The sequence below is a fragment of the Numida meleagris genome, chromosome Z (assembly GCF_002078875.1).
Source record: "Numida meleagris isolate 19003 breed g44 Domestic line chromosome Z, NumMel1.0, whole genome shotgun sequence".
Lineage (NCBI taxonomy): Eukaryota > Metazoa > Chordata > Aves > Galliformes > Numididae > Numida > Numida meleagris.
In genome coordinates this window covers 18,800,151-18,823,478 of record NC_034438.1, presented here as the reverse complement: position 1 = coordinate 18,823,478, position 23,328 = coordinate 18,800,151, and the positions used below count along the sequence as shown (strand labels likewise).

Here is a 23,328-nt window from a genome sequence, read left to right as displayed (position 1 = left end):
ACGGACGCAGATCCTTAGATAATACCGTGACACTATAATAAGGGACTCTTCTCCAAGAGCTCTTGGATTTGGATAGAAACAACTATATTAAAATAAAAAAAAATTGTAGCAGGAATTCTGATATTGTGACTGAACCCTCCCAGTATAACTTAAACTTCCCATGTTTGAGCTAAGAAAAAAAAAATGGAAAAAAAGGTGTTAACAATTGTAAGGAGTGGATAGTGTGACGAGGCCTATCTATCTGATATTTTCCTTAACAAACACTCAGTGATTCAACAGAAAACAAAAGATTTATGAACTGTAAAAGCAATGTAAAGAAAGATAAGAAGTAGCATAGGTTTGTGCTTGACAGTTGCTTTTGGAATTACAGGAAATAGAGGAATATCTTTCTTCTAGTTTTAATTGGGAAAATTATTTTAAGTATGATGAATAATAGGAAGAAAGGTATGTAAATTTGAATAACTGTATTTGGTATGGAAGCAAACCTCAAACATTAATGCTCTTAAGGTGCAGGGACTGGATGATCAGTGTTGGAGAATCTTGAAAGAACTGGTACAGGCAATCTCAGTCGTGTAGTGAGAATTGTTAATAAGATTATGAAGTCATAATTAGTGTAATAGTAATAGTGTAACTTGGAATTCAAAAGACAGGAAATCATCTGGACAAGTGCCATGGCCTTTTTCTTTTATTTAAAAAACAAAAACAAAAAAAAACACCACAACTTTTGAAGACCAGAATTACTAGACACCGAGACAAATGGCAAAAATCTCAGAAAGGTTAATTATGGGAAGTGTAGAGTCCTCCATTGACACCAGTACATGCTGGGGGCCACTCAGCTGGAAAGCACCTCTGTAGAGAAGAACCCAAGGGTCCTGGTGGACACCAAGTTGAATATGAGTGAGTCAATGATGTGCCCTTACTACTAAGAACACTAATTACATTCTTGTTTGCATTAGGCACAGTATCAACAACAGGTCGATAGAGGTGATCCTTCCCCTCTGCTCAGCACTGTGGAAGCCACACCTGGATTACTCTCTCTAGAGTGGGCTCCCAGTACAAAAGAGACCTGGACATATTGGAAAGAGTCCAGTGAAGGGCCACCAAGATGCTGAAGGGAAAGGAGCACATCTGCTGTGAGGAGAGGCTGAGAGAGCTGCAACTGCTCAACCTGGAGAAGAGAGGGCTCAGAGGATCTCACCAGTTGCTATAAATATCTGAAAGGAAGGTGCAAAGAGGACAGATCCAGGCTCTTTTGAGTGGTGCTCAATGCCAGGACAATAGGCAACAGGCACAAACAAGAACACAGGAGTTTCCCTCTGAATATAAGGAAGCACTTCGGTGCTGTGCAGGTGATGGAGCACTGGCACAGGCTGCCCAGAGAGGTCCTAAAGTCTCTTGCTTGAAGATCTTCAAAAGCTGCGTATATATGAGCCTGGGCACCCTGCTCTGTGTGTTTCTGCTGGAGAATGAGGTAGACCAGATGGATCCAGAGGTCCCTTCCAATCTTAAGTATTTTTTGATTCTGTATAAAAGATTTTATATAAAATTAGTATGTGCTTGATACAAGAGGTTGATGTCAGCAATCTTAGTATTATTTTTTAGACCAAGAAGTGTTAGAATGACTGGTTCAGATGGAAAGCATAGGTATCAGCAAAAGAATTTTAGGACGGATGTGAGAGAAGATAAAGTTTGTTGGAACATTGCTACTAGAGTTCCAGGAATTCACTTAGAATTTTTATTTGTAGTTGTGTTATAAACAGTAGGCTGTAGGAGTGCAGTAGTGACACTTTCATATCTCTCAGTGTTAGAAAACCATTACTTTACAGAAGAATCAGATTACAAGATCTTGGAGTAGTTAAGTAGGAAGGAATGTAATTCTTAGAAGTCTTAAGTTCTCAAGCTTTTAAAACTATGAAAGAACATAGAAAGTCCATTCATGTCTGTGAGGACAGGCTGACCACGAGGGAAAGACAAGTTCAGTAACTCAACTCACTTGTATTTCTTTCATAATCACTAAACTTTTTTGTGGCATAATGTCAATACTGAAACCTGTAATTTTTCAGTTCCTGATTTTTTGCACATAATACTTTTTGGGATGACTAAGTTACGAACTGACAGAAGTTATTTATATATAAACAATATTAAAAGCAACTAAAACAAGGCTAATCAAGGCAAGTAGATGGACTTTCTTTCTCTAGTGTACTTTGTCAATATAAAAATTCATCTTGTAATTTCAGAAATAAATTTTATTAATGTGCTTAGTTCTGTTTTTCATCTAAACTATATAAATGGTGACAGAAAACTGGAGGATATATTCTTTAAAATGAAAGCACTATATCACAAAACTCAGTAAGGTGTCTGGACAAATTTCAGGAATCCCAGAGTATAGTCTAAATATCAACTTATTTCAGTTTCTTAAAATAAAAAGATAATTTAAGTATTCTAAAATATTGTAAATAATTAAGTCATAAACAGAATCTTACTTTACTGAACTGTGTATTTGAGTAGAGTAGTATATCTAATAGAAAAATAAGATCTGTTAAAAGAAATGACATTTCAGAAAAATTACCATTCTACCAGAATCCTCACATCCCGCAAAAAAAAAGCAATCTAGTTTTTGAAAGCTTTTATTGTTCTTTTATAAAATGCGATTGTGTTCAGAATACAAATAATGCATAGCAATGCAGAGATAAGCCATCTTCACTAGATTAATATACAAATCATTAAAAAATGAAATACAGGCATTTACAAAAAACATACTAAGATCATCTTTTCTCCACAACCCTGTATAGAAAGTAAACGTGATATGAATAGAGAATGTGATTAAAAAACAAAAACTTTTTCCAATGAATATTTATGCCCTTTCATGTTGATATTTTTCAGTATCTGAAAAGGTCCAGCTTTTTCATTTCACATTCTCAGCTTAACGTTTGAATACTAACGTCAACTTCATCTTACGTTCATGCTCATCTTACAGAGAGCAGAGTAGAAGTCTTTCCAGAAGTCATCAGTGCTGGTTTTTGTTTAACCTGAATATAGGCTGCTAGCAAGACTTATTCTGTTACCTCTTCCTTGTAGGCTCACAGTCCTTCCTCAAATGTATTCAATTTTGAGAAAAAAAGAACTGAAAATGGAAACCAGTTTTAGCAGACAACTTTGCAAGCAAAGTGAATAATCACTATTTAAGCCTTGTTCATTAAGTTGAAGATAGCATGATTATGTTAACAGAATTATTTTAAATCAAATGTTTTCTTTCACATTAAGTTTATTCCAGCAGAATGAGTGCAATACTGTGACATTTGAAAGTAACTTGTATCAGTATTTAAGAATAAATGGAACTCCTCTGATTTTCTTTTTTTGAGGTATGCGCAAGTGATGATTCATCCCAACTTGTCACTCAAGATTCAAGTACTCTGAACTATATGCTTGAAATTGAGTATTATAAAAAATAATAGAAAATAATCTTCATGTTAGAAATTAGGTTTATTATAGAATCATAGAATAACACGAGTTGGAAGGGACCCTTAAAGGTCATCTAGTCCGATTCGCCTGCAAAGAACATGAACGCCTACAACTCAATCAGGTTGCTCAGAGACCAGTCCAACCTGACCTTGAATGTCTCCAGGGATGGGGCATCCACCACGTCACTGAGCAACCTGTTCTAGTGCCTCACCACCCTCACTGTAAAAGACTTTTTCCTTATATCCAGTATAAATCTCCTGTCTTTTACTTGAAACCATTTCCCTTGCCCTATCACAACAGGCCCTGCTAAAGACTCTGTCCCCTTCTTTCTTAGAGACTCTTTATATACTGAAAGTCCGCTATCGGGTCTTTCCAGAGCCTTCTATTCCTCAGGCCAAACTACCCGAGCTCTCTCAGCCTGTCTTTGTAGGGAGGGGGCCTTCCTCGAGACATGATTCAACAGGTCCATGTCTCTCCTGTTCTGAGGACTCCACGCAGCACTCCAGGTGAGGTCTCACCAGTACTAAATAGAGGGGCAGGATCACCTCCCTCCACCTGCTGGCCATGCTTCTTTTGATGCAGCCGAGGATACAGCTAGCTTTCTGGGTGGCAAGGGCACATTGCTGGCTCATATCCAGCTTGCCATTGCCCAATACTCTCAAATCCTTTTCAGCAGGGTTGTGCTCTATCTTTTCCTCCCCCAGCTTGTATAGATAAGGGTTGCTACTACCGAGGTGCAGACCTCACACTTGGATTTGTTGAACCTCATGAGGATCCCCTGGGCCCACTGCTACAGCCTATCTAGGTCTCTCTGGATGGCCATCCCTTGGATGTGTTGACTGCACTACACAGCTTGGTGTCACCCATAAACTTGCTGAGTGTGCATTCAATCCCACAGTCAGTGTCAGTGATGAAGATGCTAAAGAGCCCCAGACCCAGAACTGACCCCTCAAGGACACCACTTGTCACTGATCCCTACCTGGACATTAAGCCATTGACCACCGCTCTCTGGGTACGATCTCGCAATCCCTTCCTTATCCATCACACAGTCCACCCATCAGATCCATATCTTTCCAATTCTGAGAAAATGATGTTGTGGGGTATGTGTCAAATGCCTTACTGAAGGCCAGAAAGCTGACAAGGTCATGCACCTGGATCGGGGCAATCACAAACACAGATATAGGTTGGGCAGAGACATCAAGAGAAGTGTGACAAGCAGGTCAAGGGAGGTGATTCTGCCTCTCTACTCTGCTCTCTTAAGACCCCACCTGCAGTACTGCATCCAGTTCTGGGGCCCCCCGCACAAGAAGGACATGGAGCTGTTGGAGCGGGTCCAGAGGAGGGCCACAAAGATGATCAAAGGGCTGGAGCACCTCCCCTGTGTAGGCATGCTGACAGATCTGGGGCTCTTCAGCCTGAAGGAGAGAAGGCTCCAAGGAGACCTTATAGTGGCCTTCCAGTACCTGAAGGGAGTCTACGGGAAAGCTGGGGAGGGTCTTTTTATAAGGGCATACAGCAACCGGACAAGGGGAAACGGTTTTAAGCTGGAAGAGCGTGAATTTAGACTAGATACTAGGAAGAAATTCTTTACTGTGAGGGTGGTGAGACACTGGGACAGGTTGCCCAGCGAGGTTGTGAATGCCCCCTCCCTGGAAGCATTCAAGGCCAGGCTGGATGGGGCTTTGAGCAACCTGGTCTAGAGGGAGGTGTCCCTGCCTGTAGTGGCAGGGGTGGAACTAGATGATCTTAAAGGTCCCTTCTAACCCAAACCATTCTTTGATTCTATGGTATCAGTGGCTCTTCCCTTGTCCATTGACACAGTTAAGCAATCACATAAGGCTACTTGGTTTGTCAGCCAGGACCTGCTCTTGGTGAAGCAATGATGGTTGTCCTGTATCACCTCCTTGTCTTCCATGTGCCTCAGCGTAGCTTCCTGGAGGATCTGTTCCATGATCTTTCCTGGCACAGAGGTGAAGCTGACAGGTTGGTAGTACCATGGGTCATCCTTTCTACCCTTCTAAAAATGGGCGTGACATTGCCTTTTTTCAAGTCAGCAGGGGCTTCACCTGACCAAGGTTTGTGATTATTCACTAGAAATGTATTTAGGCAGACTTCTATGATTCTGTGATTGCCTTACTAATGAAGTAAAAAAAAAGCCTTTTTTTTTTTTCAACATTTCAGTATCAACTGTTGTCAAAAAGGATTGGTTTTCTTAAATAACTTTTTCCAAACTTTTTCTGGGATTATTTATTGTACCTAATAGTTTCACTAACATGCTGTTTTTGAATTTGTGGCTAGATGATGGAAATAGCTAGCTGTTTCATAGATATACATCTAAACAGCTAGTGCAATGTCATTACATGCAAAGTTTCTGTTTACCTTTGTAGAATGTTCTATAAGGCACCGAACCCTTTCTTATGCAGTAGGGAAGAGATGAGCCTGGGGGCATGACCAGCCTGATTTAAAGAGATAGGCTGATATGCCAGATAGCTATAGTAATTTTTCCTCAAGTATCACTGACCTGTAAAGTCAAGGAGAGAAGACCTTTCTCTCTTCAAATGCAACAAGAAGGTAGTTAATCTCTCAGAGAGATCCGGACATTCTTTTCCAGACTACTCCATCTATCTCAGTATAAATTTATGTGACTTTAGTAAAGTGTTTTATCAGAGAAGCATAGATTATCCTGTACTGGAAGGGATCCACAAGAATCACCAAATCCAGCTCCAGCTTCCACACAGGACAACCCAAAATGCAAACCCCATGTCTGAGTGCATTGCCCAAACTCTCCTTGAACTCTGGCAGCTTTGGGCCACGACCACTGCCCTGGGGAGTCTGTTCCAGGGCCTGACCACTCTCTGGTGAAAAACCTTTTCCTAATATGTGGATTACAGGAGATAAAAGATGCAGCAAAACTTTACCAAGAAGTGCAGTTTACCAAGTGAGATTCACAGCAATAATGATTTTTGTTACAACTGAGCAGATCTTGCACTTTAGGGTAAGACTACCCGAGAACCATTTTTTTCTTTAATGGGGCGGGGACTGGAAACCAGGGAGAAGGGAGGACTGAGAAGAAATAAAAACACATTTAAAAAATGCTACCAAGGTATTAGAAGACATATTGATTCTTCTGACCTGAAGATTCTTCAGAATGCAAAAAAAAAGGTGAGGCATGGATAGATTATGTTCCACTGAAATTACATTTAGAGTTGAGCATATCACTTTTAGAACAAAAATATACTTGATAATGCTCTTTTTCTTCTTAAGGGATAGCCAGAAGCTCTTAGCATCATTACGTAACCCATGATTGTTGTTCAAATGTGAACTATATGTTTTTTGAAGTTTTCTCTTTCAGCATTAATTTCAATGAGATAATTATGGTCCTAAGTATGCTTGCAAGCCCTGAGGGCAAGTTGTGTGGAGTGTGTTCTATACACACTGCAGAGAACTCATTTAGACCTCTTTTGAGTATAGAGAAACAATTTGCTCTGTCATTTTTCAGTTCCAAGTGAAGTCATGTGAGGCTATGTCAGAGCCCACCAAAATGGTGTTCCTATAGCATGACACCAAACATTCATATTGCTTGCATTCTGCTTGAGTGGGGAAGGCCTCTGTGGATTCAAGAAGACTGGATAGGAAGAATGGAGACAAATAAACCTGCTGTATGTTTATGTAATAAACCTTTAACTGTATGCAGTGGGATGCAGTAGTTCTTAACAGTTCATTAATCATGTTGATTTTTTAAACCATATGGTTTTCAAGAAGATTTTATAAATAATAAAGGGATTCCAATGATCAAAACATAGAAACAAGCTCTGTGTATGAGGAATTGTCACCTCCATACTTTTTGTCCATGTATAGGTTTGATCATTGTATTTTCATAGTATTGCAGATAATTTCTATGTCATTCTTTTCATACAATTGCCAAGTTTTATATGATAAGTTGTTGTTTTTTTGCACTGATATTTGCCCAGATTCTATGGGCTGAATTCACCAGCTCATCTTGCATATTGTCTCAAAAGCTGCCGCCAGTCATTGCCACAGTTTTACCTGTGATACTGATGAAGTTGTATTACTTAGAGCTGGCTTTTCAGCATTTCTTTAAGCACTAGTTTTACCTTCTTAGAGGCATGGTTTTTCCTAATCCTTATTTTGTTGTCACCAAAAGATTTGATTTAGTGACCTTTTGCCCATTTTTGGGAAAAAAATAAAAAGTTCTATATGCCACTGTTGCCACCTATTTCCCATGACCTGTATGTATATATAGTATTACTGTTTGCATTGATTCTGTATTAAAATCTGGTACTGGTAGAACATCAGTTCTCACCTTTATTAGCCCTGTTATTACAACCAGGAATGTTACAAAGCAAAGCCTTTAATCTGCTAGTGCACTTGCACATCAGAGAAGAGGCTGACAGACCCAGGTGTTAGTTTTTAAATGAATGTTCTGCTATCACTGGCAGTTAAAATCTGAGTGTTGTGGGAAGAAAATATGTGCAGAAAGTAAGAAATGGAGATGCAAATAGTCCTCTCTTTGGTTCCTCTAACCTCAGAGAACAGGACTCAAACAAAGATGCTAACAGGTCAGTTAGAAAGTTCATGAGACACACTTTTCACTGCTGTCTGATTAGATATTTCATTGGGCAGTCAGATATGCAATACTCCTAAGACCAGTAAGAGAGAGAGAAAAAAGGGTAGGTCCTCACTCGGTAGTCCAATGTGACCTTTTATCTTAAAATGAGAAGTGCGGTAGGCCAGTTCATGCTATCAACATGCATAATCCATTATCTAATTCATCTTAGTAGAAAATTCTCAAGAAAACCCTGGAAAGGGACTAGAATCTGGGACTTCTGTGTCTCTGGCAAGAACCAATATCACTTGCAGACTGTCTCTCTGTCTGCGTGCTTAGATTCAGCGAGACTTGGGAAGACGCACTAGACCTTCCTATAGCATAAATTCCAATGATCAGAGCATTGTCCTGGTAGGAGAACCAAGAGATCAAACAAAATCTGCTTTGAGTTGCATCTTTTTTTTTTTTTTTCTTGAATTGAATTGTACTTACTGTTTCAAAGACCTTGGTGAGTGAAGCTGATTTGGAACTGACGTCCCTAAATGCTTATTTTTGTCCTTTTATGGTAAAAGTAAATAAAAAAACACCCATTACAGTTAATGTCACTGTTTTTAAATGCTTCATTTTTTGAAATGGAACTGGCTAGCAATCTTGTCAGCCTATCCTAAAAATCCAACAAAAATTCCTTGCTGATAAAGATCCCTAGTTTGAACTTATCCTTGCTCTAGAAAGCCCATACATTCCGTGTTCCGCTTTGTTTGGTGAACTCTATGTAATGTTATAAAGTAATTTTATTATATGCTTACCCTGCTTCTGCAACTCTGCTTCTGAATGAAATTAGTTGAGTCAGTTTGTGCTGAACTTAATACTAAAGAAAACCAAATAAATTGGTTTCCTCATGACATACAGATGCAGAATAGTCTCATTTGCCAATTTCAAATGTGTTCAGTGGCACATTGGTGTTGAGAAGCTCTTTCTCAAGATAGTACAATGCATTAAGTCTAGTGTTGAAAATGTCAGTGCCTATAGAAGATCAGGCAAGTATGCAGTTAGGTGAGCGCAGTATGAAATAATAATGACGGTGCAGATTTGTGTAGCATTTGGTGTACTTAATATTTCATAGTAAGTGGGTCTAGCCTACAGAAAGCAACAGACAACTGGAGTAGTTACAGGTAATGTTTTTATATATTCAGATGAAGAACACATCCTTGCAGTTTTCACAGTTTTGTTTATACTCCTTTAAAATATTTATGTCATAAACCCCAAAGTTAGTGAGTTGCAGGGGGAGTGTTCCTTTTAACATGAAGCATAAATGTGTCATAATAGCTGTAACAATTTACCTGATCTTTTAAAAAGTTGTGCTGAATGTCTTCACTGAACATGGATGCTTTGCTTTCTAACTTTTTAGTGAAAAAGGCTAATTTTCATTCTAACCTTTTGTAACGGAGTGTATCTGTTTTCTATCATGGCTATGTTTCAATGAAAAAAAAAAGCAACCAATCATCTGCATGGAGTAGGGGGACAAAAGTGTTGCTGGAGCCCTTTTAAATTTTGACATCTATTGTATTTTGGTGCTCCAATTCTTCAGAGTACAGTAGCATATAGTATACAACGTGTGCGGCAGTAGAAACTCACTTTTTATGACTGAATTAAATACTATTTCACTGCAAATACATTATCACTTTCAAGTAGTTTAATATTTTATTCTTTCTTCAGAATGGCATCAACTTTAATAGGGCTAATTTGGGGTATTGCAGAACAGGGCTATGGAAGCAAAAGAGCCAAGCTTAAGGAAACAGGACCTATGAAAACCTGCAGTGCAATATCTTATCACCTTACTCCCAAGTCCACACACACCCTAATCAAATACACACTTTTATCACAGCTTTTAATGCCATTGAAGTTGCAGCTGGCTTCCAAACTGCAGGATTTCCCGTCTCAAAGGGCAAGGGGTCATTTGAAGTTTAAAAAGTGTCAGTGCAGAGTAAAACAGTGGGGGAAAAAAGAAAGAAAGAAAGAAGAAAAAAGAATGGCAAGTGACCTGTGTACGGCCTGGGCACCTTGAAGTGTAAAAGCATTTCTAGAAGTCTTTCAAATGTCAGGAGGGATCGGCAGAGCGAAGAGTATCCTCTACGCACATTTTTTCCTGCCGGTTTTTGCACTCGATTGCTGCATTTTCCTCGCTCCCAGCCACTCGGCGACAGACGCGCTTTGCAGGCAGGCTCCGGCGCTCGGTCCCCCCCACGGCCCCGTCCTTCCCCCTCGGTGCGTGGGAGGCAGAGCCGCGCAGGACGGCGCTGTGTGGGAGAACCCACCTAGAGGGCCCCCTTGACGCCAGCAGAGCCCTGCCAGGCAGCCTGCCCGCGCCGCAGCCCGGCCCCGCCGCAGGCTGAGCGGCACCGCGCCCGCCGCCGTCCGGAGCCGCCGCCGGACTGGCAGCAAGGCAGAGAGGGTGAAGACACCCGCAGCCCGAGGGGTACGTTGGAAATCCTTGTGAAGAGTGCGGAAGCGGAGCCTGTTGCCTGCGTTGCTTGAACGGAGACACCGGCTCTTTGGTTTGGGCTTGAGAAGCTTCCCGAGGATGTTGCCGGAGCTTCAGGAGTGATAACAACTAGCTGGGAGCTGAACTGGGGGGGAAAGAAAAGAAAGGACAGCAGAGGAAGAATTCTTAGCTGAGATGGACTTGAAGCTTTGCTTTCATTTCACAACATAAACGATGATGCATATGTTTTTGGTATACAGTGTAACATCAAAAGAGAACTAGGTTCTGCAGTGCAAGAATCAATAGCTTAGTCATTTTACTTAAAGGGAGCAGGCAGCCTTCTTATGGGGTTAGGCAGCAAAAACAGATTTAATCATGATGTGATCTTATCTCATGATAGTCTCTAACTGTTGTCCTGTTCTGTAGAGCCGAAAATGCTACTTCCTTCCTTCTTTCTTAGATGAAGAAGTAAACTCACTGAATCAAATTCAGAAAGAAATTTGGTTTGGCTGTACATGGCTATTAAACACCATCCTGTTCCGTGGTCTTGTGATAAAGGAAAACTGCATTAAAGTGGTTGGTGATGAATATGTGTTTAAGAAAGAAGAAAAAGCAGTATTCCTTTCTGAACATGGTAAAGCATTCTGAAGTTACACATTTCCCTCTAACCACTGATTTGGCATGGATGACAGGAAACTATCTCTTGACTAACCTTTTCCAACTGTACAAAATGCTGCATATGAAGATGCTTTAATCCGTATTAAAAGAACTTGGATTTTTATCAAGGCAAACTGTTGGCATTATCATACGGTTTCTGTATACTGATTACTTTAATGCTTTTTAAGTAGCAAGTGAGGCATAAACGGATGGACATGTACCTAGAAAACCCTGTGAGAAGTCTTTTTTCAGATCCTGGGAATTTTTATTTCAGTGGATTACAGTGATTCTTGCAGTAATCCCTGCTGTTAACTGGTCATGCAGTTGTTCTGGAATGCATCTATGAATACCATCACAGATAAAGCTGTCTGACAAGGAAAACACTAATGTTGGAAGATCTGTGAACATGATGCATGTGAATAATTTCCCCTTTAGGAGACATTCATGGATATGGTGAGTAATCAATACACTTTACAGATTGTTAAACTCAAAATGCTTGTTTGCAAAATACTGTGGCAAGTACCAGATGCTGTGTTTTTTCCTACATTAATGTCAAATGAGGACTAACTAGGCTATGAAAATATGAGAATCTCACAGAGATAGTACTGCTGAAGTAATATGTTTGGCACTCTCTTCCCTATACAAAACAGACAAGCGATAAAAATGGTAGTATTGTGGTCATGTTTTCCTGTGTGATAAAAGCTTTTTGAGGAGGGAGGTGTATTTTCTTTCTGCATCAAAGGAACAGGAACTCTTCTTCCCATTTCTTACTTAGCATTACTTGATGGAAATGATGAAGAAGTATTTTCCTCTTTTCATATTGTATTCTTTATCCTGGAACTTATTTATATATGCTCATGTGACCTGAACAACAGGAAAAAAATGTTCATTCATATGATAATTCAGTAATCTTTAATAAATGCATTTGTATGGTAGGTTTTCAAGTGTGACTGTTTGGAAGACAGTCACATTGCATTAAAATCCCTTTATCATCATTAAAACATCTGTTTCCTCATTAAACCGCAGACATCTATAGTTCCTGCTCACTGAACAGTCTTTCTTTGTAACTTTCTTAGCAGTAGAGTGCAGTTGACTTGCTTATGAATTCTGCCAGTGGCTGTTGCGTCATGTCATGCTCCTTAAGTTGGGATCTGTCTTGATCAGATCAGTGTAAAGCAAAATTAGTTTCCCAGAAAACTTTTACATCTTGGGTAAATATTGAGTCTTTTAATGGCAAGTATATTATGGAAGCTCAGTGGAAAAGAATTGTATTCAAGTTGTGAGATGGGCATCTGTGTGCATGTTTGTTTGAAAGATCTGCCCTTACCATATACTAGCCTCAGTATATAACTAATTTTCAGGATAAATTTTCCCTGGGAAAATGTGTCAGCCAAGGTTTTAAAGCCAAGTCCTTTTTATGACACTTCAAAATTGTATTTAAGAAAAACAGTATAAAATCGAGACCCTGGTGCCTGGCAGCACCAGCGCTGGCGTCAGCTGAGTGTCATTTGTCAGAGGCACTGGCTCCTCTGAGCTGAGCCAATAGGGGGAGCCGGCATGTAGGCTGTCAGATTATGGGGGGGGGACAAGGGGGGTGTGATGCTCTGGCTGCTCGTTGTCTCTTACTACTCCAATTTTATTAAATAATTGCTAGGCACGCTGCTCTTTTCATGCATGTATTGCTTTTATTGCGTTTTATCCCACCTTTCCCTAAGACCACTGTAGCTTACATATAAGCCCTTATATAGCCAACTTCTTATCACCTTGAAAATGAATAATGCGATCTTTAATATATTTCATCTTTCTGTTTTGGCAATTTATTTAGCAAAATCTTTCAGAAATAGTACTGCACTCCACACCTAACAGGAACACCATTTCCACTGTCTTCTAAGAATTTGACCTACTTCTGTTTTTAATAACTTAGAGAAATAATTTTAAGAACATTTTAACCCCCAGGGCTCATCTCCTGTCTAAATGGTTTTCAAGCAACATGAAGTCTGCAGTCTTTTGAAACGGATTTTGAGCAAGCCAATTGTTAGTTATGTGTCTCCTCTAAAATGTAGTTAGCTGTTTTCCTTGCTCCTTCCCAGCCCCTTGGTGTCTGCCACAGAGCGTGAACCCCTTGTCTAGGCAAGACTGAGGCAGAAATGTTTGCTGTGGCAAATATATGAAGTTAATTAGATGATCTACAGTTAGTATTTTAACTGAATGTAAAAATGTACCATGCCTACATTTGTGCTTATTGAATACTAGACCTTAGTTTAGTATTGAAATGTCTTTTGCCTACTGTTGTTCCTCTCAAGACTCAGAACTGGCAAATTTGCTTATTCATGCTACAGTAGGTCTGTCAGGAGCATTTACGGGCAGCAGAATTTTAAGTTGCCAGTCATAGTTTTTTGTTTGTTTGATGATGAACCTTCACAAATCTATGTTTTGCCGATCAGGTATGCCAACCTTTTCTATTGTGAATTGGAAGTGGCACAAAGAAAAGTGTGTATGTATATAACCTCAGCTTGTGCTACGTTCACATGCCCATTAAAGGATGATAATAAAGATAACTTTCATGGGACCCAATTAGTTTTGCATTTGTTTAATACAAATATTAGTTGATTGTCTTTTAATTATGTTTCCCCCGTGCTGATGCAACACATCAAAGCTGTTTTGTGGACAGCATCATGTACTTGATAGTATTTTGTAACCTTTATATGCATGCAGAACTTACTATATTAGAAGTATGACTAATAATTTTCTGTACTTTAGAGATGTTTCTTTTTTATGTGTTTTCTGTACCTCAGAGACATGCACAATGCTTCCACGTTCTCCTTGTCTCATATGGAATATGGGGGAGGAAGAGGAAAATAAAGAATAAAACTGACAAATTTATTTTTTACTTCCAAAACTCCAGGGTTTTATTTGCATGTCATATGAGCCAAGGTGATAGGTGTGTTTTTGTGTTTGTTCCTCTGTGTTGGTTTTGGGAAAGAATAGCCAAAAACTGATAACCCTGAAAGCAGGGTTCAAATACAAACCCACGAGATTTTGGAAGTGTACTGAGAACTCCAGTATGTGAACTCTCCTAGTAATGCTAGTAATAGGAAGCAGCTGACTGCTACCCAAAAGCAGATATAAAATATATACCGTCCCTCGCAGTAAAACTAGAATCAAAACTCTGTCAGACAGATAAGGGTAGCTATAGTCTGAATGCACTTTAAATGGTATAAAAATGAGATTGGAGTAGATGAAAAAGAAGTATTTTGTCAGAAGCTGTTTCAGGTAGTGTGGATTACAGAGAAACAAATACACAACACAAAGTGTTACAGTGACTTCGGCAAGGGATGTCCCAGGTGAGGATAAAGCTACTCCTAGCAACAGTGAGAAACATTTATGATGATAGTAGAAGGAAGAATAGGATTCTACAACTACTTACCATATTGCACACAATATAACATAAATTATGTATTAACAACATGCAGCTTACTGCCATTCACATTGAAAACAATTTTAGAAACATCTACTGCTGAGTTGTATAACCTGGCTTTCCTTTCCATTGCATTTTATCTGCTTTTTAGATGCCAAACCAAATAAAGATAAACATGGTATTCAATTTTGCTTGCCTAATTGAGTAAACAAATTTTGCACGTACCTTTAAATTTTACCATAGGAAAAACAGAAGTGACAAATTTATGGTCAGGAACATCTTTCTTTAAACTGATTTGAAAATAATCTACAGGTGAACACACTGACTTTTCAAAGTAAACAATGCAACTTATTTTCATCATAGTAAGATTGAATAAAATTTAATTTGATTAAAATATATATATAATTTCTTGGTTCTTTTTTAATCCCACTATATATACTTGATTTGATCATTATTGTTCTATATACTTCATCTATTGCAAAATGAGGTGAGTGCATGGTTGTGTGATACCCTTTGTTTCAAATTAGGTTGTTGACTAGCTTTTTGAACAGCAACTTGGTAAATCCCTGAATTAATCCAGTCATCTCTGAATCTGTCTTCTCTTGTCCCCGATATTCTAAATTAATGATACTGAGTTGTTTGTTTACAAAAGTAGAGATACACATGGATTTTGGCTAGCCAAAGATGGTTTGACTTCTCATTGTTATGCAGGTTCTTGCATTTTGTGAGAACAGAACAATGTGTAATTGTTAAAAAAAATGATGGAAAATGAAAATAACAGTGCTAATGCATGAAATAAACTTTTCATATGTTCTTAAGACATATTGAGTCACCTCCGCTGACGAAAGAATAATTGGGAACTGAGTTTGACTAATGCTATATCAAATGTCTTAACTCTTCTCATGGCATAACTCTTCTAACCCAAACCAGAATTAAATGTTTCATGCAGATATTTACTCATATATTTGTTCCATAAAATTTTGTTTATAATGGAAAAAAGAGAGATTCTTTCTGAATTGCTTTTCCATGCAGTATTCAAGTACTTTTAGTATTTTAGACTCGAGTAATATCTCAGTTCTTCCTTTGGAATTCTAGATTTGAGTATGAATTTTGGGGGAAAAATCATAATTTCTTAAACAAACAAGAAATCTTCCTAAGATGAAACAAGTTTGTTTCATCCTGTGAGACCAGTAGGTTTTCACGGTACTGCTAAGCATGAAAGGTCACCTTATTCCCTGCTTTCTTGTGCTCAATAACAGGTGTTGCTTTGCTTCAGGCATTGTTGAAGTTCATTGCTCCAGTTAGAATGAGTGTTGTAAGGTTTATATACTGAATGAAACAAAGAGTTCAATTTTAAGGCATGTATTGCCTTTTCCTTTATATTTCTAACAACTTAGGTGCCTAGCAGCACCTAACCAATATTCAGCATGCTGATTATCAGTGAAAGGATGAATATATTTCTACCATTTCCAAGTAGGGCAAAGATTTATTTTTTATAATTCATATTAGCTTGTGTTGATTTTTTGTAATGCTTCCATGCAAAAAAATAGAACAGCTCCCAGATATAACTAGTCACTGAAGCCTGACAACACTCCTGATGGGTAGCCTAGATATGTATCTGTGTATGTCTATGAAATTTTCATCCCTTGTCACTGAAATGCTCTGAAGTCTTCCACACAATAGTTATGGCACTTTTGCAAGTAAAATTTATGTGCAGAAAAATTAATGTAACTATAATAAGAATATAATATAACTGCATGACCTAGCGCTAACTGTGTAATGATTCACTTTGGGTGTCCTTGGCAGATCTGTTTAATCTAGACCTGCTGTAGATCTCCTCTAGAATAATTATCTGTTCTAGAATAATTTAACGTGTATTCTTGGATGACCAGTGTATTCATCTTTTTAATACTGCACATAATTGAAACTTCGTTTGTTTTGTTTGTACCTTTGAAATGTAGGATTTCCAGTATGTAAAGAGGAATGTCTTCCCCACAGTGTGAGAAGCCCACTGGGGACTCTGCCAGGGCCTGCCTTTTGCTCTTCTGTACTCAGCATATGATAGATTACTTCATACCCCTGTCCTTTGGATGATCTACCTGTTGTATTTTGTTAATTTGGACAGAAAAGAAATTGAAACACTACGAACTGAGAATATTAGATACAGCACAATAGGTTTCTGTGCTATTTTTGTGTTGGATTATTTATTTTATCTATCTATAGATATATATATGTATACATGTGTACACACATATATACATATGTATGTTGCTCTAAGAAGCGGTAGTGTCATTTATTACAAATTCATACCAAATTGTATACATGTGAGAAAACTGTCAGTAGTGTGTTGGGCACATTCAGAACATGGTCCCCCCTTAAAATACTAACCATGCTTTGCTTTACGTACCTGAATTACTGGATAGTTAACAGACAGCATTTGGCTGTAGGTCACATCCATCTTTTATCCAGTCATTTTCAGGCCTATTAGGTCAAGTTATGTTCTTGAAGGATCTTTATAAACTTTCAGAAAATCTTGGAACTATGAATAAGTTGCAACAGTAGAAACTAAGCCTCTTTTACTCGTAGTATGTCCTGTTGGTTGTTTATGCAAATACCTTATCTGCTTACAAAGAGCCACCTTCTCTTGTACTCTGGGAAAACCTAATACTTTGACTCAGCAAAAATTACCTCACACCTCTTAAAAAATGGTAATAATAAAGAAAAAATATTTATTATTACATTTAATATGTGGATTATATTATAATATTTGTATTATTTTTGTTTCACTGAAGTAGATTTGTGGATACTTATACTGTTTCCAAACTTTGATCTGTGTTAAGTGGATATGCTTTTTATTTCACAGAAGAAGTCACTTTAGGGTGGGAATTCAGAAAAGAAATTACAGTTTTTATGTTCTGGTAAATTAGCAGGTTTACTTGATATCTATGCATTTGGCATTTGGAGTCAACCGAAGACTCGTCTAGTTGTATACAAGGAGATTACTGTTTCAATTGATCTTTTCAACCAGCGCAGGGTGGCAGGGAGAAGAGGAGAGCAGAGAGAGGAAAGAGAATAAGCACAAAAATTGTTACAAGTTGATTATTATGAAACTGAATAAGATTGGTCATCAAATATATTTTCCAGCCCTTTATACTTTGAACTTGTTAAAATATGAATAGATAGGTTTCACTTGTACACAATGCTTACTGGCATTTTTAATATTAATATTGTTAAGATTTCAATACTTTCTTCTAAAACCTGACCTGAATACATGATCTTTCATCCTTTTATATGTCTGCATTAATTCTTGGTAATAGCCGAGCACTTTAAGATTTTTTTTTTTTATGTGAGCCATAAAGGAGATTAAGATATTTCCAGTAAAAGCTATTGGTCAGTAACTGTTAATAAATAGAATAATTTTCCCTGCATGACTCAGTCCATAGGGTTAGCAAAATGGAGTATAAAAATACAGAGTTTAAAAGGAGTAGACATAATCAAGCACAACTGAAAAAAGAATGAACAATTTTGCTTAGGAAACGGGTGACTATTTTTAAGTGTCCAATCCATTTCCATTATAATGCACATGAAAATATTAACAGAAGAAAGGGCTGTATACTTCTCTGCTAGCTTTAAAAATGACAGTTAATATTCCTATACTACAATAGGAATTTATTACTACTTTAAAATTTGAATATGGAAAACTAGTATGAAAATTAGTATTTTGTCTTATTTATGCAATAACCCTCTTTCTTTTGAGAACTGATTAAAATAATTGTCTGAATGTTGATGATATTCAGACACTGGAAAGCTACAGTGATACAGAGTATACTGGAGTCTCAAATTTAATTGTTCAAAGAGAACTGTATTTCTTTCAGTTTATTTAGCTTAGTTCATCTCTCAAAAGATGGTTCTCAGTGAGGGGATTGAGTGCATCCTCAGTAAGTTTGCAGGTGACACCAAGTTGGGAGGGATTGCTGATCTGCCGGAGGGTAGAAAGTCTTTATAGAGAGACCTGGATAGACTGGATCAATGGGCCAAGATAAACCATGTGAGTTTCAATACAGCCAAGTGACAGGTCCTGCACTTTGGTCACAACAACCCCAGGCAATCCTACAGGCTTGGGGAGGAGTGGCTGGAAAGCTGCCTGACCGAAAGGGATGTTGGTGTACTGATGGACAGTCGGCTGAATATGAGACAGCAGTGTGCCCAGGTGGCCAAGAAGGCCAATGGCATCCTGGCTTGTATCAGGAATGGTGTGGTGAGCAGGACTAGGGAAGTCATCCTGTCCCTGTACTCAGCACTGGTGAGGCCCCACCTCGATCACTGTGTTCAGTTTTGGGCGCCTCAGTACAGAAAGGACATTGAGGTGCTGGAGCAGGTCCAAAGAAGGGCAACAAGGCTGGGGAAGGGCTTGGAGAATATGCCCTATGAGGAATGACTAAAGGAACTGGGGCTGTTTAGTCTGGGGAAGAGGAGGCTGAGGGGAGACCTCACTGCTCTCTTCAAATACCTGAAAGGTGATTGCAGTGAGAGCGGGGTTGGTCTCTTCTCACTGGTGACAGGTGACAGGACAAGGGGAAATGGCCTCAAGTTGTGCCAGGGGAGGTTTAGGTTGGATATCAGGAAAAACTTCTTTCCAGAAAGGGTTGTTAAGCACTGGAACAGGCTCCCCAGGGAGCTGATGGCTGAGTCACCATCCCTGAGTGTGTTTAAAAATGGTTTGGATGTGGTGCTCAGGGACATGATTTAGCGGTGGGTTGTTAGAGTTAGGGTAGTATGGTTGGTTGTGGTTGGACTTGATGATCTTGAAGGTCTTTTCCAACCTGAGCGATTCTAAGACTCTATGATTCTGTGATTCTCTATTCATCTTATATTGGTACTTTAAATTTTATTCAACGATAATATTCAGTAATTTTACAAGAAATACGTGAACAGTTTCCATTTTTTTCTAAGGGAGCATGGCTTCCTATTCTCAATTGTCTGAAGGAATTGCTTTAAATTACATTATTTCATATTTTCTCTTTTTAATTGGGTTACTGTGATATGACAGATGACAGCTTGTCCCCTTCAGGAAAACAGATAATTCTTACTGAGATGAGAAAACATTGCTGTAACTCTTTCAATCTGCAGTAAAATGTAGCTCCTGATTCCATTACTCTTGTATAATGCTTATGAAATTCTTAATTTCAGCCATTGACAAGTGATCTTTGATACTTGATCTTGAAATACAGACACATTTTTGACACTATCACGCACTAAGAATTAGAAGTTACCTATGCTTACTGTATGAATGTAACTCTACTGAAGTTTGTCTGTCCTTCACAAGTTCTTGGCCTTGACACAACAGTTACTTGGTGAAATTCTAAGAACAATTCTATGCCTTGTGAATAATAACATGATATTTAAATCATTTTAAGAAAAAAAGTATTTCATGTTGTGTCCTAGAATTGTAAAATGTTATATTGCTTTCCTTTTATGTGTCTTATTCCATGTAATTAAGAGGTTTATTTTTCTTTATTAATTTATTGGGATAGATACTAGAGAATAAGTTCTTTCACTATGTACTCTTTTAAGAGTAATTTATTTTCCAGTGATTTCAGTATATCCTGTGTTCTTCACAAAGAATTTGAAGTTTTCACAATTTAACTTCAATTAATCTGAAAAGAGTTACAGCATACCTGTAATATGCCTTGGAGGTTCAGATGTGGACAAGACCTTCATGGTGAGAAGACCTTTACAGGTTATCTATTTTTGAACACTAGGGAAGATTTATTTTGAAAACTGGTTTCACTTGTCTGTGTATCCACCTCTGTTCTCCATAGGCAGCTAATGACTTAACTGAACTGGGTAGATTTGAGTAAACAGACGGTTAGTGGTGGTTATATTTTCATTTAGTTTGTAGCTCGCTATTTGAGATGTTAACAGTAGCAGATTAACCACCTTTCTGACTGCTGTGTTATTTTAAAGGGAAAATCTGATTGCGTGTATGTAGTCTTGTAATTATGATTTGACCAATTACTGGCCTACTGAAAATTACCATAACATATCTAAATCTAACCTGTTTATACATGTTAGACCATTTGTGAAATTTTGCTTTCATATCTGCATATTTAAGAACTTTTTCTTCTATTATTACTCATATAGTTAATTCATCTTTAACTGGCTAAGTGGTACTACTGGAAAAGTAATGAGGCGTGTCATCCATACCTCCTCTCCTGACTTTAGACAGAGTAAAATGTATCCTGTCGCAATCTATACTTTGATCTATTCAGAAATCAATGGAAGTCCAGGTTCAACAAAACTAAATTGTACATATACAGGATGTAAAAATTGCTGCTGTTGCATTTTCCATGGAAATAAATAGTAGGTGTTACTTTCAGAGTGACCTATGTATGTCATGCTATGTGACACTTCTTTTCATCTGGCATCCATGATATTTCTATAGTGTCTTACCTTCTACTATAAGCAGAGAAACTGAGGTAATAGACAACAAAAATGATGATAGCTATTATCCAAGCAGGTCAAAAGCCAAATAGACATGGTGAAACTAAAACAATAATTTCCCAATCTTTGCAGCCTGTTCTAGGAGTCCCTTCTTGAGCAAAGCAGTTGGAGCATATGATTTCCAGTGGTTCCTTCCAACCTCAGTCACTTTGAGATTCTGTCCTTCATCACCTTGTATTTAAAGAATTGAGTTACGGAGAAATTTACACCTGGGAAACAAAGGGAAGATATATTTCTTAAATGCAAGGATAGTGTCCTACAGAATGCATATTTTCATGAACATGTTGAGAGAGATCCAGGACTACACCCATTATATTTTTTCATTTCCTTCCAGCTCTTCCAGGTGTCTTGCTGGTTGTCTCTTAATTCTGTGAGTAGTTCTTTTGCCTGTACATTAACTCAGAGATCTTGAAGAGGAGCTTTGGTGCTGGTTAAAATCCTGTTTGGGATTTTGATTTGAAGTGGCTCAGGAACGTTCTTCAGGGTAAAAGTACAGCAGTAACTCTGCAGATCTCCCCAGAGAATTTCCAAGACCTATGGATAACTGATGTGTAAAATGGTCACTCCCTCCTACAAGCAGTATCAGTAGCAGACTGACATATCCAGTTAAAGTATAACGCTACGAACCACCTGACTGCTCATCTTTTCTGCCCTTTCTAATCCAGTGCTATTTGAAATATGCAACCCACAAATACTGAAATTAACCTCTCCAAAATTAGGCATATTTTAACATGGGGATTAGTTTGGGCTGTATGACCATTATTATTAGAAAGGTATGTTTGAATGCAAGTACAGTTAAGGTGCTACACTGGTTATCTATGTAATAAACATTTTCAAATTTTAACTGCAGTGATTATCGCAGAATATGTTGGTGAGCTGTATGATATACAGTTTCTTTAGCAAAAATGGGATCTCTAGATGCTATATAATTCTCAAAGTCTAGTCGTATTTCTTCCTGTAGGATTGCATTTTGCAAGTAGATGTGGCTTGTGGTGGAGTAACTGCCACTGGGAATACCACAGCCACAAAAAGGTGTGCGTGCTGATCTGCAGCTGAGCTACTGTATGGCTATTTATGGCAGCCAAGCAGGAATCAGAGATTAAGTCATAATAAGGTCGGGATTGTACAAGCTAGAGGGACACTCGCTTGTTCCATGAAGTAGAACAATTTTAGGGATGATGATTTAGAGCATCGCTTATCCTCTGCAAAGTGAAAATGAATAAAAGTTTTAAGAGTTTTGCATAATACATTTATGAACAATCCTACACAGAAAGATCAAATACTGAGGCCCTTATGTTCATTATACAGAATCAAAAAAAGTTTGTATTTCTTTTTTTTTTCTGAGAGGCAAAATGAATCCACTTTCTGAAATAGAATACATGTCAATGCACCAAAATACTTCTAATTTTAGGATTTAGTTTTAGAAGTCTATTTAGAAAGGATTTGACCAGACAGATGGTAGCACCTGGAAACAAACAAACAAACAAAACCCTGAGGAAAACAAGGATAAAGGGTAACTTCAAGATTCTCTTTTTTCCTCTTTCCATCCTTCATTCAAATCTTCATTCTTCCATTCACCTCTGCCCTCTCCCATCTTCCATCCATTCTTACTATTTAACTTCTTATGCTGTACTTTGGATAAAAATTTTTGTATTTGAGAAATTCTACCTAAGGATACTTGCAACTGTGTGTTTCCCAAAATGCAATATGCCATCCATATATTCACAGGTATTTCACCAGATGTCAGTTGAAGGAACAGAAGCAGAATGCTGGTCAGGGAGAAGCACTTTGGGACTTGTATTTACATACATATATTTATGTAGATGACACCTACCTTACCACCCTCCCAAAAAAGCAAAACAAAACAAAACTGTTTTGGTAAGGAAGTGCCTTTAGTCTGTGCTCTCTCTTTGGGAGGGATTTCTGTGTCCTGGCTGTTCTGGTCATGAACATAAGCTGAGGCCATCAGTGCAGTTGGGATTTGTGTTGGTAACAGTGACCACTACAGGCTGTAAGAGGTATTGCACTTCTGTTATCAAAAGGAACTTCGATGTTTTGCACTATTATTAATGTCTTTTAGGACATACCTTAAAGAAAGATCAAATATATTTCCATGCCTAGAAGAAAAAGGAAGATATTTTATCCAGTGTTCTGAGTGTCGCATGAGATCATAAATGAGAAGTACACCTAGACTTTTATGAAGCAAAAAAATCAAATATTTTTATGTGGACACTTTTG

The 23,328-nt window shown here is 38.1% G+C and overlaps 1 protein-coding gene across 3 annotated transcripts in view; it reads left to right on the top strand.

The window, feature by feature from the left end:
- PDE4D (phosphodiesterase 4D) overlaps positions 1 to 23,328 on the top strand; it is a 606,949-nt gene that overhangs the window by 324,608 nt on the left and 259,013 nt on the right. The window contains exon 1 of one of the 3 annotated variants that reach the window (XM_021379890.1): positions 10,395 to 11,621. The exons of the other annotated variants lie outside the window; for them this stretch is intronic. Coding sequence (XP_021235565.1) covers positions 11,575 to 11,621 — 47 coding nt within the window. The 5' untranslated portion in view covers positions 10,395 to 11,574. Of the gene's footprint in view, positions 1 to 10,394; positions 11,622 to 23,328 lie in introns of those variants that run through there. 3 annotated transcript variants of the gene reach the window in all.